This window comes from Pempheris klunzingeri, chromosome 14 (genome assembly GCF_042242105.1).
Source record: "Pempheris klunzingeri isolate RE-2024b chromosome 14, fPemKlu1.hap1, whole genome shotgun sequence".
Classification (NCBI taxonomy): Eukaryota; Metazoa; Chordata; class Actinopteri; order Acropomatiformes; family Pempheridae; genus Pempheris; species Pempheris klunzingeri.
In genome coordinates, this window is record NC_092025.1 from 3,027,907 (window position 1) to 3,047,208 (window position 19,302).

The 19,302-nt window shown below is 45.8% G+C and overlaps 1 protein-coding gene across 3 annotated transcripts in view; it reads right to left on the reverse strand.

Annotated features, from left to right (window-relative positions):
• The window catches only part of arhgap32b (Rho GTPase activating protein 32b), a 66,846-nt gene continuing 47,544 nt past the window's right edge, over window positions 1-19,302 (reverse strand). For 2 of the 3 annotated variants that reach the window (XM_070843773.1, XM_070843772.1), the window contains 12 exons: window positions 12,470-12,619; window positions 9,932-10,034; window positions 9,313-9,457; window positions 8,701-8,783; window positions 8,260-8,367; window positions 7,734-7,879; window positions 7,438-7,639; window positions 6,844-6,989; window positions 6,639-6,713; window positions 5,644-6,477; window positions 4,626-5,296; window positions 1-3,858 (listed from right to left, as the gene is read on the reverse strand). In XM_070843773.1, coding sequence (XP_070699874.1) covers window positions 1,573-3,858; window positions 4,626-5,296; window positions 5,644-6,477; window positions 6,639-6,713; window positions 6,844-6,989; window positions 7,438-7,639; window positions 7,734-7,879; window positions 8,260-8,367; window positions 8,701-8,783; window positions 9,313-9,457; window positions 9,932-10,034; window positions 12,470-12,619 — 4,949 coding nt within the window. In that variant the 3' untranslated portion in view covers window positions 1-1,572. Of the gene's footprint in view, window positions 3,859-4,625; window positions 5,297-5,643; window positions 6,478-6,638; window positions 6,714-6,843; window positions 6,990-7,437; window positions 7,640-7,733; window positions 7,880-8,259; window positions 8,368-8,700; window positions 8,784-9,312; window positions 9,458-9,931; window positions 10,035-12,469; window positions 12,620-18,733; window positions 18,804-19,302 lie in introns of those variants that run through there. The other variant, XM_070843774.1, reaches the window with a different exon arrangement.

The window sequence follows — 19,302 nt, forward strand, 5'->3', positions numbered from 1 at the left end:
TTATAGCTATTCCTGAACAGTTTTATTTATTTCATATCTAACTTTAGTTACCTCTAGTTTGAGACAAGAGTGTTTTCACATTCAAGTACACAGTGCCTTTCTTCAAAGCCCCATCTGGAAAGTAGAGGCTTTAGATAAGGCAAGAGGAGCAAAACCTGCAAGCGATATAGAAGTCAAACAGTTACAGAGTACAACCTGGATTTAGACATATTTGAATCATAGTGTAATCCATACATAATGGTGAACAAAAAGGGGCATGTGGTAACACCAGATGAATGTACTATACATTGACTTCCAGCCTGAAATAAATGGCCCCAGATATCTTTAAAAAAACAAAAGAAAAAAAAAAAAAAGCCATTTCCCTCCCGTCCCCTCGTTTTAAACTCAGAACCATTGAGGCGATACAAAAGCAAATAACCCCAGTAGGTCACCTGTCAACCATCATCAAGTGATCTTAAATCTACATATCACAATGTTTGTGCATCATGACAATGGACTTGACAATGTCAGTAAACAAAATATGGTCTGTAGGAACAAAATTTAAGGCTCATCACCGAGTTGTTTCCACAAAGCAGCGGCAACATGTTCTTCACCACGTTGTTTGAGAGGACAATGTTTTCAGCTTTATTCCGTCAGTCCAGTTCATGAAAGTACCGTGAATATGAGGAAAAATAAAGGAAATGAAAAGAACCTCTTACACACCTGCTGTCACGTCTAAAAGCTACCACAGGCATTCGTCCCTCATCCCCTCTACATCCCATTATGTGCAACAACTGCGCCAAGTCATTTGGTCCCTCTTCCAATGAAGAACAAACAGTACCAAAACATTCCATTAGAAGTCATTGAAATCTGTTTATAGCAAAGTTACATAAAAATGGCACAGTCACAGAGAAAAGTAGACATTGATAACCACTATACAAACTCAAGGTAACCCATTGCAGCTCCTTATCAAACCTCACACTCAGTCAGATTCTTCAGGACAAACATGGACACACCGCACCGCACCGCCTACTTTTGTACGCGAGTAGCAGAGGGAGGGCGTGATGACCTACATGTATCCTCCTTCAATAACTTGTGCTGTAACATCCAAAAAGAACGCAAGATAGTGAAGTACACAGAACTGTTCTGTAGAGATAGAGAGTGCATGCATTTCTAAAATGCAAACCTTAATCCCAGTTGATGCTCGTACCCAGCGCCACGCCTAAAAAAACAAAACAACTAAAAATCCCTTTTTACTAGTGATTCTATTCATATATATATAGTATATATATTTTACATATTTATGGTTCCTGTAAAAGTACCTTACGTCTTTCATATCATATACATTTATGACAGGCTACTGTCTCAATCAGTCACAATAATATGACCTCTTGGACAATAATTTCAGGTACATTCAGGACTTTCTGTAAAAAGTCTTACAATTTTCTTTACAATTCATTAAAAATACAGAGGAGCAAAAATATTGGTGATACGACAGTCCACTGTCCTGCAGAGGCTGCTCAACCGTAGCTCAACAGAGTCTTTCTTATACACAGCTAAACGTAATTCCACACCCCCCCCCACCTAAAGACTTCATTCTGTACGTATCTCTGTCTCTGGCCTCTGCATGGCCAGCTCAGTCTGGATAAAGGCTCCCTGGCCCAGTGCTGTGGAGTACGCTCTGCTGTTGTGGCTCACTGTGAATCCTGGGGCGGGATAGGAGCCGGGGCCTCCCCGTTTTTGAACAGGGGCCTGAGGCTGAGGTACTGGGTGGTAATCGTCCAAGTTATCGTAGTGGGACTGCGCCGCCTTAGTGCCGGGTTTCTGATATGAGTAGTCTCTGTCCAGCTCAGACTTGCCCTGGCTGTAGGGCTGCTGTTCTCGGACGCTGTGGGATCGCTCCGGTTTGGAGCGGGCAAGTTGCTCCCTGGGGGCTGGCGGCTGGTCATCTGTGCTGTGGTAGCTGCTTGATGTTTTCGCTTTAGTCTGGTGGTGGTCGGAATCCGGACACTCGTAACGTGGCTGGAAGTTCCTCTTGTTGGGATACTCTTGCTGCCAGTGTTTCGACCTGCCGCTGTCTCCGCCCTGCTTGTCGTCTCCAGTCTCGTATGCGGCCTCGTGTCGGCCACTTTCCTGTTGCTGGGGGACGCTGTGGCTCAGAGTGGCTGGGAGGGAGTGAGAGGATTGGCATTTCTTGGAACTGCTCTGCTTGGGGAGACCATCTGACTTGTCGCCCACTGTGCTGCCCTGGACGTGCTTGTCAGTCTCCATGTACATGAGGACGTCAGGGTCTGACACCATGTGTCTGGGAAGGTAGCGGCCATCTTTGCTCTCGGCCGCAACCAGCACAGCTTTGCCTGGGTCAGATTTACTGCGCAGGTGCAGGGTCTCATAGCCTGATATATCTGCTGGTGCGAACAAGCCCACATTGTCGTACTGAGAGAGGACTGGGCCTTTAATCTTCTGTCTGGCCCTGCTCTCCCTGCGGATGGAGTGCATGCGGAGCCTTTCTGATTCCTCAGGGTCCCAAGCAAAGTACGCAGCAGCTTCCTTGGCCCCATGACTGGGGGGCATGTCCCTGCTCACGAAGCTGTGCTCCATCCCAGGTGGAAGAACATGGCGACCGAGGTAGTGGTACCCTGTTGCCTTTCCACCCGGTCGACCAGCAACAGCCCCTGGATCTCTGCTTCCATAGGAGTGGAAGTGCTTGACTCGGATGGTGCCGTAAGGGTCGATGTCATAGTAAGGCGCCTCCAAAGGGCTTGAACCGGAGTACGGACTGTAGCGATACTGAACCCTTCCGTTCTCAAAGTAAGGCTGCAGCTGGGTGACGTGGTAATCTGCTTGTGAGGACTGCTGCGGAGGCTGCTGGTAGGCTTTGCACTGATACACGGGCCGGTGGCAGAAGAACATTTCGTCATCTGGAGGAACTTCAGTCCTTTGGATGGGCACTGAGTGGATGGTGGAGGGAACATGGAGTGAGTGCACTCTGCGGATGGTGGGATAGCCGTGGGTTCTGTCATGGCTATAACCCTGATGTCCGGGCCCCGGAGACACATACACACTGCGAGTGTTTCCTCTGGACTTTATCGAGTGGTGGTAGGACCTGGGGCCTAAAGTGCTGTATCTGTTGTCTACTCGGGCACTGTAAGGTATCTGAGGCTCAGATTTGGACACAAAGGAGAGGTGTGGGGGGACGCTGTCTGGCCGGTAGTGATGTGGCATAGATTGCGGGCCCAGAGGAACAGGTCTCTGGTGGTAGTATGCAGCTCCTGGAGGCTCAATTAAAACTGCGTCTCCTTTAGCGTGGTACAGGTAGGCTGGCTGGTGCATGGAAGATTTACGAGGAGAAGGAGGATGGTGAGGCAGGGCATCCTCCAGATGGCCAGGCACCGGGCCCTCAGCCAGGATATGATAGGAGGCTTCACTTTGGCTGAGTGCTGCTGTGGCCAGTTTGCTCTCTATGGTACGGATAGGAGGGGCTGGAGGTGCGGGTCCGTACGCGTCATGGTACTTTGCAGACTCCGTACAGGGCTGCACAGGCTTTATGGCCTCCCAAGGCTTTTCAACTGGCTCAGCAGAGGTGGGGGCCACTCTTGCGCTGGCCTTAGAGAGCGGCTGAGGTTGGGCTTGTGGTTGGACCTGTGTCTGAGGTTGTGTGCGAGGCTGTGACGGCGGATGAGACTGTGGATGAAGCTGTGTCTGAGGTTGAGGCTGTGTTGGAAGAAGAGGCTGAGTCTGAGCTTGGCTGTGCTGCTGAGTTTGTGTTTGATGCCGGGGCAGTGAGACAGCCTGCCTTTTGGGCTTTTGAATTTTAGGAGGTGGCTGTTCCGATGGTTTTGGAACACTAGGGAGCGGTGTAGTCTCCTCTGGTTTGACCTGAGACAAAACAGACCAAAACAGACCCTTATTGGCTGAAGAAGCTTTACAAAAAACACATTGCTGCAGAAACACCTGACCCCTGCACACCTCAGCTAGCAGCTGAGTCTGGTTCATAGCTGTACCCCAGCAGCAGTATGCCATACATCTGTTCCTGTCTTACATTCCTCCTTCTGCTGCTGGTGGTGGTGGGGGGGCTCATATTGTGGGCATATTTAGCTTTTGTTGGCTTTAAAATATGTGAAAGCAGTGAATACTAAAAAGCTCTAAAAACTTTTGACGAGCTGAACAACTCATAATAGACCACAACAGAGAGCACTGTACTGAAATATCACCTTTGGAAGCAAAAAAAATGCTACAGAAAACAAACATCCAAACAGAATATCATAACACATATCATAACTGGAAACGTACTGACTACACTGTGTGTATGCCACAAACATTTTGCGGGACAGAGAAGATAAAATGTGTTAATTAGAGAGCTTTAGAGATGAGGATTTTGGTTTTGGACAGAGCCAAACTAGCTGCTTCCTCCTGTCCCAGGGCTATGTGCTAAGCTAACCTTTTGCTGGCTGTAGCTTCATACTGAAAGGACAGAGATGAGTGATATCCGTCTTCTCGTCCACCCTTCCTTTAAGGCCACTCTCTCACGCTGCATTGCATATGAATCATTAAGCATCTTGCTTACTGCAGCTCAATATCGCAATACAATGACCTTTAATGACGATTAAGTGTCAATCTACTCATAAAACTGATATGACACTTACCTCAGGAACAGGCTGTGCCAAGACTCCAGTGTCTTTGCAGCTGCCACTGGGGGTGGTGGCTGGAGTGGTACTAGATGAGCTGGTACAGACTGGGACCTGTCCTGTGACAGGCAGCTGCCTTTCTGGACTTTTCCTGATTGGAGAAGTCAGGCTGGTTGAACTAGGGAGTGGGGCACACTTGTAAAGAGCAGTGTCTGGTGGGGTGGAGTCTGTGTCTGGCTGTGCACCAGGGGGAGTTGTAGGGGACTTGGCACTGTCTGATGGCTTAGTAATTGTGCTGGTTGACTCTAGTGGCTGCTGCTTAGTTGAAGGACTGGAAGTGGAGGGATAATATGAGGCTGGGGTGACAGTCGGTGCAGTGCTGTTTGGCGGTGGGGAACTTTCCCTCCCTGCCCCCTCCTCGGTGGATGTTGGGAAATGAGGGACCAGTGGATGTGGTGATTCCTGAAAGTCAGATGCCTCCTGTGGCGGCAAAGGAGACACGGGTGTGGGGGGCTCAGACAACCGGGAGTGAGACTGAGTGGAGACCTGCTGGGCAGACTCTGCGAGGGCCAGGGCCAACATGCGGGCAGCATTCTTTGGAGGGGGAGGGGGAGGAGGGGCAGTGATGGGAGCTGTAGAGCTGAGGGAACGAGGGGTGAGGTCCTTTGAAGAGTCCGGAGCTACGACTCCTAGCAGGGACACAAAAACACAAGGGATCTATAGTTGAAGAATTAATAAGCAAGAGAGCAGTTGGTGAAGAATAGAGATGACAGCAGGCAGGCTGGTGTTAAGGTGCTTCAAGAGTGGGAAAGAGGGGAAAAGTTAAGTGTGGTGCTTGGGCATCATAAGACAAGACTTATCAGAAATCAAACCCATACAAAGACTAAACTTTATATAATTAATGACATGATTTATCATGTCATTTTCAATATGATAAACATTTCAAAAATGATGCGTAAACAAAACAGTAAGAAGTCAGAAAAATGCGGTAAAGTACACTTAAAAAGGTCATTCTCTGTCATTCTCTGCTCTCTACCTTGGTGCTCTTGGCTGCTGGCAGCTGGTGCCTGCTGTACGCTGTCCTCTCCCTTCAGCTCTCGACTGTCCACGCTGTCAAAGGCTGCCAGCTTGGAGTGCAGCTCCATTTGGAAAGCTTCACTTAGCGACGGCTCAGCTGCCTTCGGCAGCACACTGCCCATCAGGGGAGGGGAGTCCTTGGCTACCGAAGGAGGAGATAATGGTTGTGAAGAGACAGCCTGCCCTGCTGTATTCTTGTCAGGCATCTCTGTAGAGAAAAGCTCTGAAGTGGCAAATGGTGTCAAACTAGTGGCCTTTCCACATTTAATAGGTGACACCGCCTGTGTGGGTTTATCAGTGTACGAATAGGAAGTGGTCAGTTTCTTGCTCTCCATCCTCTCTCCAGCACCCCGGCTGAATTCTGTGGACAACAAAGGGGAGGTCAAGCTGCCCAGGAAGGTGGCAGAGAAGAGGTCAGAGCCATTGGTTTTACCACAGACGCTGCCAGGGCTCCTCTTTAACAGGGAGCCCTCGGCCCCAGCTGGTGGGTCATCCAGGGGTAAGGTGTAGGAGGTGTCGGGGACACTGCACTGGAAAGACATGGGGTCAAAGTCCAAGGAGGCCATACCAATGTCTGGCGGGCTGAGGTCCACATCTTCACCTGCTGAGCGGGGAGGTGAGATGAGGGCAGGCACACAGATGGGCCCGTCGTCTCCATCGCTGTCCTCTGTGGCGTCCACGTTGTCGTATGAGTTGCAGTGCTGCCGGCTGTCCAGCAACTCACCATTAAAGGAGGCTGACAGGGCGTCACTGCTAGAGCGCGGTCTCCGAGGACGGTACACCTTGGACTCTCCTGAAGGAGGAAAAAATATAAGCAGAAACAATTTCTTTTAAAAGGTCCTGTTTATAATGGTAGACTAAGCTGCAGAAAGAGCAGTGAAATCTGCTACGGGCAACACTGACTGATTAAACTTGTTACATTGGCTCAAAGTGAATTGGAACAGAAGTGATTACCTTCCACATTGTGCAGGGAACTCAGGGACTCTTCACTTTTGGCTGATCTCAATGTTGCTGTGTCTCCTCTGCCTCCTGAAGCATAAGGATTAAAATGTGTCAGCATTCAACCTTGTTTAGTCAAATAGGCTCTTGGCATTGCACAATTGTGAGGTGACTGAAAAGTTTTTACTGTTTTCATTCCAGTTGTGGAGAAATGACTCACCAGCGAGGGCCATGGCCTTTAGCTCATTGGGCTCACTGGGGTTGCGGTGCAGCTTGCGCTTCGACATGGAAGAAGACTTGCCCAGGTTGAAGAAAGAACGCCAACTACCCACTGGAGACTTCTTGGATTTAATAGGAGGCCTCTTCCTGTCATTCAAAGATGGTGGTGGACAAGCAGGCAGGGCTCAGTAACTTTCACTAAGTCATACAAGAATCTCAATAGCAGATCCTTACACACGGTGACAAATTAACCACCCACATCAATCTGTTTTTAATTGCCCCTGAAACTCAAAGGGTGTTAAATCACATCATATTCATTTTTAAGACATCTGCCCATATCTGAAACTGGAGACCATCAGGGTCCAGTCAGCAACCTGCTGCAGGAGGAAAATGACACTGCAGTCTTACTTTCAACCAGCAGAGGGTGACACATTCTGTCAATTTTACTCAAGTCTGACGTTGCATAGGGACACTGACATTAAATTACAGTAGATCTGCACTATGGGATTAATGTCTATGTCTCTGTCTGTGTGTCTAAAATAAATTTTTAGTAGTAAGACAGTAAATGAGATAACAGGAAGAGGAGTTAACAAACCTCTCAGTGGGAAACTCGATGACAGTGTGGAACTTGCCCTGGAGAGCAGCCGGGCCCTCTCCCACCTCAATGTACTTGCTGTCCTCTGTGACTGGAGAGTTGATCTGAGCCTGGGTCCTGGCCTGGGCCTCCTCCAGAGTCAGAAGTTTAGTGGAGGGTGATGACACCAGCAGGGATTTGGGCCGTGACAGTGAGTTGTGACCTGGTGATGTGGAAAAGTGCTTATTGGAGTGGCAGCAGTGGATGGTGGGGTGACACTTAGAGCCTGGACCTGATCTAACTGATGCCTTACGTACCTGCTCCCTCTCGTATTAGTGAGCTGAGTTTAGTACTGAAGAGAACATCCACATGGTTGAGGATAAACTCCACCACCACCGACTGGATTCGGACTTCCATGAAGGCTGCTGTTCCGCTGAAGCACGCAGATTCAATCTGTTTTGACCTGTGACAATCATGGACAAACAAAAGTTTGGACGAATTCCCCTTCATTTAGTAAAAAGCAAGTCAAACAAAGTGATTAAACTGGAGGAGTTTGATTTAAAGTTTCAGATACATTTCCAGCATGTGATGTTGTGATTATCAGCACCCTCCTACAAACAAATCCTTAAATCCTTCCATTCAGGCAGAATGACACATTTAGAGCAGGAGGGAGGGTACTGACTCCTGCACAGAGCCCATCATTATGGCTGACTCAAGTCTGAGGTATTATTGTAGTATAAAACCCCCACATGAGCTCAACTCATATAGGTCAAAGTGTAAAGATCATTTGAATTATTGTGGGATGTACCTCTCATACATACAAAGAACAGGGTAGCATCTCACCTCAGCAGGTTGGGTGCCCAGACGATGGCCAGGTTCTTGCTGTGCATGTTGGTGATGTAGCTGAACGCTGCCAGGCGAGAAAGGTGCCTCATGAGGAACTCCAGGGTCCTACGAATCAAATATTCATTTATTCAGATTTAATTGGCTCTGACTAGTGATGTCCACACTAATAGCCATGATAGAGCTACTTCAGAGCATCAATATTTCACAATGTGCTCAAATCCCAGAGGAATGTCACTTAGAAATTTGCATTTGTATGCTTTCACAAAGGACAGGAAGTTCAAGTCATCATCACCATTGCAAAGGCCAGCTGGGACCTACTAAAAGATTCCATTCAATTCAGCATCACAGCACAAATACTCTTGATTTTAACATCAACAGACAGACAACTTTGGCAGTTTCTCAGTCTGCCAGAGGGGGGCGGTGTGTCTCTTCACTGACCTGTAATGCGGTGGAGGAAGCTGCTGGATGACATCATGGATTTTGATGAGTCGTTCCTCGTCCGTTGCTGCTGATACAGCATCCTTCAGAGTGAAAACAAAGGGAGGCATGGGCAGATTGGGAGAGGGAGATTATTGGAGGGATGTGTCAGTGTATCAACATTAAGCTCTTTCACTTGTCATCCCAGGTTCACGCAGCTACATGGAGCACGGAGGGGACATCAGTGTGCAGCCCCCCTTCATCCTCTCTCCAGCTGCCATGACAACCAGCAAACATTTACTTCATCTTCAGGGACGGCTCTGTTGTGCTTGGAGAGGGTTTTTATTCCAAGTCACACAGAGAGCGGTTTGCTGCATCTCTAATGATAGGGTGTGTCAAGTACAATGCTATGTTTTTAGGGTGTCTGTGACTCATAACTGAATCAAAGTTGACGAATTCCTACTAGATAAATCTGAAGAATCAGGGATCAGGTACAAATTTGAGATCGGTTCAAATCAGTCAGTGCCCTTTAGGACAACTGTGAGCACAGAAACTCCTTGCAACCTAGAAAGTCAAGTGCTGTTATAGTTAGCAGACTTGTGCACATGAGTGTGAAAAATTGGTGTTGCTTACAGAGAATTTCTCGTAGAGCTGGTAGGTGAGCAGGGGGTTGGGCAGCTCTCTGAAGTAGAGCTTACACAGCGAGCCAACACAGTGGATGTCCTGGATGTAAACATCTTTGGTCAAGTCGGGGATCTGCTCAGAGTCAAACTCGTGTCTGATGAGAGAGAAAGAGGGCAAAATTGGAGTCAACAAACTTCCTGTTTTTTTATAAAGGAAAATACATCAATGAATAACTGCTGCAGTCTGGTGAATGGATGTGAGACCTGAAAAAAATCTGCTTTAGCCTCTACAGCTCACAGCAGAATGACAACTCCTAACATGTCCACAACTCATACAGCATGTTCTAAAGCCAAACTGTAGTAAAAGCTCGGATTCATTTAAGTACACGTTTTTCTACTGGTGTGACAACAATAGATACAAAAACCGCTGAAGAGGAACTGTTATGTTTTTTTTCTTACAGATGCAATAATCCCAGATGGAATTGGTGTGTTATCAGTCTTTCGAAGGTGGTGGGATTAGAACTGTGAGCTCCTACTATGACAAAGGACATGTCTGTGGAAGGAGCATGCATAGAGGGATAAACACTGGACCCAAATACTGTAATTAACAGGTAGTGTGCGTCTCCTACCGCAATTTCTGGATATTTGAGGCAATTCCAGAGAGGCGGTAGATGCCGTCCACCACACCGTGTTTCTCGATGAACTCGGTGCAGCTCTTGAGGACCTGGGGCACTGTGAGGAGAAAATCAGCATGTCACACACAGTCAGTATTTTCCAGTCTTCTCTGAGCACTACAAGGTCAAGAATAGGATGACTTTCCTTTTGATGTGAGAGTACAGAGTGTGAATAACTAACTTTCAGGTGCTTTCTGAGGGAAAGCACTTTTCAAGCTGAAGACGGAAACATTTGAACCTTGTGAACATATCCTGAAGAGCTTCAGAAATATTTCATTTCTTTATTCGGTACTTGTTCTCTGCCTTTAACATGTTCTCTACATCGATACAATTTTGTGGATGAAGCAAACAGTGAGCTAGCATGTTGCTGTGGCAGCCAATTATATATGCTTGGCTTCAAAGCACATTGCAAGAGATTGTGTGTTCGAGATGGATAGGAAAAAAAGAAAACCTCAGAAAAACATCTTCATTCTCCTTCAGCAACTATGAATCATAAAGACATGTTATTTATCTGTGTGTGTGTGTGTGTGTGTGCGTGCGTGCGCGTGTGTGTGAGATAAGGATGGTGTGTATGAGTATGAGGAGGCTCCCAGGCCTCCCACAGCTCACTCATCATTCAGAGGATGACAGAGAGTGGGACACTCACTGAAGCAGCTGTTCAGACAAATTCCACACATAGCGAAAGAGAAAACAAGGCCAGATTTGAAGAAACTAGTTGGCATGCTGCAGCAGAGCAGCGGACAGTGAGGGTGGATAAATCCTCTCCCAGAGCTTTACGTAGGAAGATTTTTTAATGTCCTCTTATCACAAAGTGTTTGAATGTGGAGTCAGTGACGCACAACAAGAATTGATCCTCTTAAATTCTAGTTAAAACAACAACCTTAAAAGCAACAGCTTTGAGCTGATTTTAGTGAACACTACTTTTATAAGCTCAAACTGATACAAGTGTAGCAAGAGGCCAACTTTTTGTTGTAGAAAAATCGTAAAAAAATCGTTTGTAATGGTAAAGTAGAACTAAACTCATTTACAGCAATCACTCACATCTCTGTCTCATCTTCATAGTTTGGATCTGGAAGTGTCGTGTAAGGAGGCTACAGTAATTCCCTGCAGGAATTATTTGCTAACTCTTTTGTTAAAATCACCAAACTCCATTTTTTCTTGTATTGTAATTAGAACAAATACACCATAAAATAAAATGGGTTTGTCTACACAGAAGCAGAGTTTCAGAGCTCTACTTGTGAGCTAAGAATCTTAATCACTAAATGTGTTTTTCACGCTCCATAACAGTTATCTTTCATCTGACCCAGCAAAGTGTGACAGAGTGGCTTATCTCTCCATGTCAAGGTAATGCATGATTTACAGGGGCCAAGGACTGACTCCTTCACCCGTGAATGTGTGACAGCAATGCAGGCCAACACTGATCTGTGACCACAGGCTTGCTAAATGGACGGGACTCAGAGTGATCTCGGTGAGCTAATGTGCTGGGAAGATGAGAACCATTCATGTCCAGACACAGTATGACCCATTAACATGAATAAATTGATTTTTGAAGTTGGTGTCAACATGGACTGAAATGAAGTTATTGATCAAGCTTCAGCAGCAGCGCAGCATCGTTATGCTGGTTGGAGCAGATGTTTAAGTGTAATCAGGACACCGTTATCCTCCCTCTCTGAGACCATCACCTCACCTGAAAGACACTACGCTGCTGAGAGCTCACAAAATCAATGTGGCTACGGGAGATAAATGTCAAAGCAAATATCTTAATTACAACCAGAAAGAGCAGACAAAGCTGCTGTTCACATAAAGTACGTGTGTGTGAGTGTTTGAGGATTACATGATGGCTTTCATCTACAAACCATTAGCTCATAAGTTGGAATGGAGAATCCAGCTGATGTGCCTGGGGTGGTAAAATGTTCTCCAGCATAATATAAAGCAGCTGATCAGTCTTCATGTCAGAGGCATGTGTGACACTTTACATTACACTCATTCAAATTAAAATAATTACAACACACATTTTGAGCTGAATGGATCATGATGGCAAAGAACCTGACAAACTACTGTGTCTTGCACTTTTCAATATCATAAATTCTACTGATACCACGTTACTATGAGGTTGCCAGCCAACCAGCAAGTCACCAGCCAAGAAATAGGGCTAAACGGCTGCTGATATGACAGCGGTATCAACTTTCTCATCCAACTCTTGGCAAGAAATTCTATTTTGACATTTCTCAAAATGTCAAACTATTCTCTGCTAGGCACCCTGGAAGACTTTTAATGTGAAAAATCTGCAGGGATTGTAGAATACATTAACCAGGCGACAGGTCAAATTAAGAATCCAAGCCTGGTTCTCATGTAAGCCTGAAGCAAATAATGGCCTGGTCTTTAAATGAAGGTCCTGACCACTATGTGAGAATTTATGGTCAAATAAATGAATAGAACATAAATGAATCCAAGAAATGCTACAGCTCTAAGGTGAATCTGCATGTTTCTCACCATCATGTCCTGAGTTGAGGAGGTGTTCTCCCAGGTCGCAGCCGAACACCCTCTCCCGGAGGATGCCTCTCTGCTTCAGTTTCTGCTTGGTGGGTCTGGACTTCATGAAGGAACGCAAGAAGGTGATCAGCTTCCCGTGCTTCTTAGACACTGAGGAAGAGGGAGGGACACTTCTTAGATCTCTGACACAACTGTTTACTACTCTACAGTAAGTGTGGATCAGTTTTCACACAGGGTCTGTCTGTACAATAGAGTGAAACCCCACACAAGCTGCTCAGGGTTGTCCCATTGTGCATCTCAGCTTCATTCTAATGCAAACCCTTCCTTTATGCATGTGTAGTTTCCTTGTGGCGAAAGCTGCGTTCTTAAATACCACCTCCCAGGCAACTACAAAGGAATCCTCCACATCCAATACCAGTGTCCTCCGCTCCCCTTCAAAACAAGACAAAAAAAAAGGAGCAGACCTACTTAAAAAAACCAAACCGCATTAATCAGATACTATGTCTGGGAAAGGGTCATAAGCTTCTTAAACTACACACAAGTTGTTTTCTCTGCTTTAGAGAGATGTGGAAAGGCTATCAAGTGAATCAAACAATCAGCATTTTTTGGGAGGGGGAACAATGGAGCTGGCCTGAACTCCAGACATTTGTAAAAAAAAATGGTGAGTCTCTGGTGAGATGACAGTAGCAGTGTTTTTCCACTCTTGGGTCACTTTCTTGACTCGGCTACTCAATTTTCCTTTAACCGAAGATTCAGTTCAATTGAAGCCCCAACTTTTCCACTGACTGGCCATAGAAGCACCATAGTGCATCTGATATGCCATTTTTCAATGACTGTAGGTGCACCAACGCCAATCAGTCAGATGTCAGATGTGTTAGATGTTAAAGGGAAATGCTGCAGCTCTCTCAACATACTTACATTAAGATTTGAGTCTGTTTTATAAACTATTGAATCTTCCTCATTGGGGTTAAATATGCACATATGTTCCATTACAAACCTCTCTATGTGACTGATATTTACAGAATCTTTCCCAGATGAGGGGGAAAACGCCCTGCAATTACAAACTCACCAAGTGATTTGGACCAGAACAAACAAACTATAGGTGTGAAAATGCTCTCAAACCCTTTAAGCAGCACCAGTTGCCTTTTTTCTCCTTTTTCATTCCTGATCTGCACTATAAAGCTTTCCATTCGCCTGAGACATCTCAAAGCATAAGACAATGTCAGTTCAGTGGTCACTGCATCGGATAACACATTCTCGTCTTGGATCTCACTTTTTTCTATTCTCTCTTTGATCCTCTGTAGACACTTGCCTCGTGCTGCCCTTGACACTGACTTTAACCAACAGCTCTTCCCATCATTCCTTCATTCTGCAGAATTCCACTGCACAACTACCCTTTCTGAATCCTGGAGACCAATAAAGGATTGTAGAGCATTCGGCAGCCGCACAGTCCACGCTCCTGAAACATTCAACTGACAGTGCCCCCAGTCTGCACCCAGTCTTACTCTGAGACACTCACAAACAGTTGCTGACAGTTTCCTACTAAGAATGGAATTAAACATTGCCTATGTGATCAGTGATCATTGTTTCTATCAGCCCCACCATCTGGAAGTAAACCAGTGATCACCCCAACATCTCCTGTCTGAGGTGCTCTGATGCAACATGGCACATTTTCCACGTTAGCCCAGTTTTTTATTTATATTCCAGGGCACATTCCTTTTAACTGATTATAAACAGAGTCACAATCACAGCCCTCCCACCTCTCTCATGTGTTTCACAGCCTTGACATCATATTTATTTTACCTGCTCCAGACTTCAGACCGACACAAACGCACAGGGTGCAATTTATAGAACAAAGTATTTAGAATTCAATAAAATAAATAACTAGACGTAGAGACACAGTTTCAATTTACCGTGCCTCGCCGAGCTCTGCTTCGATTGCAGAACAACTCAAAGTAGGCCAGTCCTTACCAACCCTTATCTCCAGAACAAAACAAGCAGAGTTAAATACAGCTGAGGCTGAATTGTGTTTTTGGAAGATAACACAAATACAATAAAATGTCTTGGCAGCATCTTTTCATGATTTGTCAAGTGATGATACCATGATTCATTTATAAACAGAGGACCATGAAACACACCCATGCTGTTATGAATCTCATTATTAAAAAGAACCACCCCAAATCATCTACTATGTGAGACATGGCCCTCTTGCCCTCTTGGGTGTTTTGCATGCTAAATATACACCACAGAGGTAAATGGCATGCAGCAGACTTAATTGACAGCCCATCGAGTACATTTAGTACGCAAACATCAAGACCAGAGTCAAACTAATGAGCTGATGGGAATGGAAAGTTACTTTGTAGCTGAATTAATTTAAGTGTCTCAGTGTGATGGCAGAATACCAACAACTATATGCACACAGTGGTAGTGCGTGAAGAAATGTCTCAGAAGTACTGTGGGGAAGCGTCTATGTTCAGTGACATTCATTACTTTTCACTCACATTTGCTTTTCTAAATCAAATGCATGTCAAGGACAAGTAGAAACTGCAATCTTAAAGCGGAACTCTGCTGATTTTACACATCAAAGTCTGTTTACAGATGTTCAGGAGTTCTACTGTTCATTTTCTCATTTCAGTTTTTTTTGTAGATCAAATCTGTTCAGTCAATTTGTGTTTTCTACGGTTGAATTCTTTCGGCTGATGCTAAAAACACACAGACTAGTATCTCAAAATAAACAAACCCTTGCCATGACGGATTTATAACTACCTCACTCCTCCAAGTAAATGAATAATGTTTGAGACAAACTTTTGAGTCCTGGCTCTCTATTGTGTGCTATTTTAATGAAGCGGGACAATCAATTCTGAATCAACAGCCGGCCTCTGCGCCAGCATCTGCAAACAAGGCCCATCGTTCCATTTCAGGGAAAAGCGGAGCTACAATTCACCCCTCAGGGAGAAATTCCTTCTGCACTGCTGTACCCGCAGACAAAACCGCTGAGGCAGCTTTGTTTACTCTCTGTTGAGGCATCAAAAAGGGCCTTCGGTATCATGTAGAAGAGGAGGGGGGCTGACTGTGCAACTGTGCTGCCTAACACTGACACGTCGCTTTTATTTAGGAACCCAGACTGACTGTGAGATGTGAGGAAGAGGAGTGCAAGGATGGGCACGACTCTCCGAAGGACTCCCATCTGCTTACTGTCAAGGCAGATGACAGCCTGAGGGCCAGCAGCTCTTCAAGCATGCACAGCACTGAAGCTGTCTCTGACACACACTGTTGGAATCCAGCTGGATAAAGGTATTTCATATTGGGATAGTGAAATTGATAAAGCCTTCAAAATTGCTTTCTGTGCCTCTAATTACAAGATTTACAGCCTGGGGGTGCTTAAAGGGTAGTATTGCACTTTCGGAGTTGAGAGTCTTGTAGGGGACACATTTAAAAGAAATGAATGTCCAAACTCTGTGCAGCAAAGGCTGAGATACCCTGAACTTTAGTCCCTGGTAGTGGAGCTGGTTCACTCTCTGGTTTTGCCAGTCTGGTCCAGTGTATAAGGTTAACCCGGTCTGATTTCATGCCAACTGACTGAACTTGCATTTGTCATATGAGACTTTCTGGCAAGCCACTAGTGTCTGAGAACTGATCTTTGTTGCTTGCTTGTTACTTGTTAAAGGTTTTTTTCTGGCAAAATCTTTCATTGTTACTGGAACTGACACTACACACGACAGAGGCTAAAAACAAACTACCTGGAAAAATCCTCCATTGTTACCCGACTGGACTTTAGACGATGTGCACACAGCTGTCCTGATGGTACCACCACACGCTCATTCATGGACTCTCATTGTGCTCCACTCAAAAGCAGCTCAGTCATGTGCCACACCTAATGGTAGAATCCAGTATTAATGGTCCAGTCTGATTTTAGACTTAATGTGAGAGTAGTTCTACCCAACCCTACCCGTCATAGGTTAAAAAATAAATCAATAAAAATCCTTAATTTTCCACAATGCACCTGGCAACTGGTACTTCATTAGACCCTTCCTGCCTAGTCAACACCCATGTCTTTCCAACTCCACCCCTCCAGAGTGTAACACAGGTTTTCAATTACAAATTTGAGATCTGCCCAAATGATATGACATCACAATCTGATGACATCACCACGGTTTTTCCCCCCCAGAGCTGACAAAGCTCCTCCACAGGCGCAGAGGACATTACACAACTGTAGCAGTACTAACTGTGACCGCTAAACTGGGCTTCATGTTTAAATCTGGTGGTGTGCCCCTTTAACACAAACAGCCGAGACTAAATGGTTTCTCTAGAATATTCCTGGATATTTGCAAAACTCATAAAATCTGATGGTGTTTCTGACATGTGACACTCTAGGAGGGGGTGGGGGAAATTAAAGACAAATATCCCTATTTGGTATTTGCATATCAGACTAAACCCAGATAGGACAAAGGTAAACACAGTAAATGATGGTTGTAATGCCCGAGGAACAATGACAGGTTTCAGTTAAAGCCCTCAACTGCCTGCGTGACTATGACAAGACTTTTCCCCCCAGAGAGCCCAGTGAGAGGATCTGATGAGCCGGAGCCGAGGAGAACAGAGGCCAAGCATTACAGCAGGAACAATTACAGACGTAATGGCAAACATCATGCTCTCTTCTCCTGCTCCAACCCCAAAGCGACCGCCTCATTCCAGTTAGTTAGTGAGGAGCTTTTCAAGAGGACACAGATTGGAGGAAAATTCCAACTTCATAGCAACAAACCAAAGTGCCCTTCCTTTCTAAAGTAGAGCAGTGACACCATAGAGCCAACCGGCAGACTCAAGCCTCAGACATTTGATACAACTGCTGTGCCAGTCAGTGTTCCCTGAATACAGCAACCAGCGGTGGGCGTGGCCGAGGCTCCTTAGCGCTACACAATGCTCTCATCGCAGCTCAGCCCTTTCACCTCGGCCTGCACCCCCCCCGGAGACTCAACAGCCATGCACGCCCATGTAGGCAGCTGAGCGGGAAATTCAAACTTCACTATTTCACAGACATGTGAATGGGCTGGATATGATCCATCTCAGAGATGGACATGCTGTGGGAAGAAGGAGTTTAGCTGGAGCGTAACTTGAAGATGTGCCAAAAGCTTTTTCTTCTGGGCTAAGTGTTATTTTACTGTGGTGGGTCCTTCACGTTAAAGCTGGACCCAGGGGTGCAGAAATATGGAGCAGATAGACTATCAGACAACTACTGCATTCAGACATACACTACTGATAACTGAAGTGACTGAGTACAGAATCCTTTCAATGTTCTCCTTTTGCCACAAATAACCAACTTTTTCCAGAGTAGTTCATCTTTAAGGAACTCAACAAGCCATCTTATATTATTAATGTGGCCTCCCATCACTGACTAAAAGGAGACTACCACAGAGATAAATGCTTGCTTATTACTAATCGGGCTAAAAGCAGACCACCACCCTGTGTTTACACTCATTACCATATCCTGACCATCTCCTCTGGCTCTGGACGGCCGTTTAGTGAGTAAACAGCAGAGCAATGTCCGCCTATTAAAAGGCAGTCATGAGTGACAGTGACCTCTGTGTGGACACTAGAGCCCAAGTGTGTGGTGATAGTAGGAGCAAAATGCCTGATTGTTCCATCTCTCCATGCACGGCTGAACAAAACCTCAGTGGAGGGGAGAGAGGGGAGAGAGGGGAGATGTCAGCTGGAGTCATTCTGGTCTAACTCCACAGCACAAAGATCAACACAAACCAGCATCAGTACTGAAGCTAAACATTTGTTCCTGTCACTCCTGGTTCATTACAGTGAGAAAGGTTTATTCGGGTGCTTAACAACTACACATCGACTTAACTCTAGATTTCAAACGTTTAACTCCTTGCTAAATAAATAAAGTATTCCATTTCAAAAGTCCAATTTTCTCTGTGTTTTTAGTCTTTGTTATACAGCCTGCGACATAGAGGGAAGTAATATATTAATAACACATTTCAGCACAGGGGGGGAAGAGGCAAAAAGTGTTCACAAGTCATGAAGTAAGTGTGAGGCAGGGAAAATGGAAGATAGTCACATGAGGAGTAATATTTTCCACCCTTCTTCAGACCCTGGAGGCCCCGTCCATCACTCAGAGTCCACACTCTTCACATCAAAACGCAACAATGCGGCATGAGTCGCCCTGTAAACTATCATGTCCATGTTGTGTCCTCGCTACAGCATCCTGTGGCAAATATTCCGCTTTTAACTCGACACAGTTCAAACACAGTTTCTTACCTTAGCTCCATTACGGACTCGCCTGGAGGCTTTATGACAGGATTTCAGTCCAAAGTACAGCTACCCACTCTTTCCCTGCCGCTAACCACAGGCTACACCTGGACACGGCAGCCGTGAACGCTCAAATGTCTTTAGCCAAGTGAGCGGAGGACAAAAGTTGAGAGTTGGGACAGGAGGAGCGGAGCAGCGGCAGGCTGTGCTGAGTGCTGTCAGCCACTGAGCTCCGTGTCCCACCGCTGCCTCACCGCTGCCTCACCGCCCCGCCTGCTGCCTTCAACACCTCCGGAAATATGGACATCACCGCGCGTTCATCCCAGGATAACAAAGCTGAGTGACTTTTAGACTTTTACTTTTATAAAGTCAATGCGACGGGGGGGGGGGGGGGGGGGAGAATCAATTTAGTCAACTCACTAAACATTCAAGCAAATACCTTTGAAGCAATGAATGCATGCTATTCCATTTGTGAAAAGCACTCGGCGAGGAGCTCCCTCTGGGATCCAAAGTCAGACGTCGTAAAGCCTCGGTGCACTTTAATGCTGCTGCCCCGATATGATTATAAAATGCGTTAC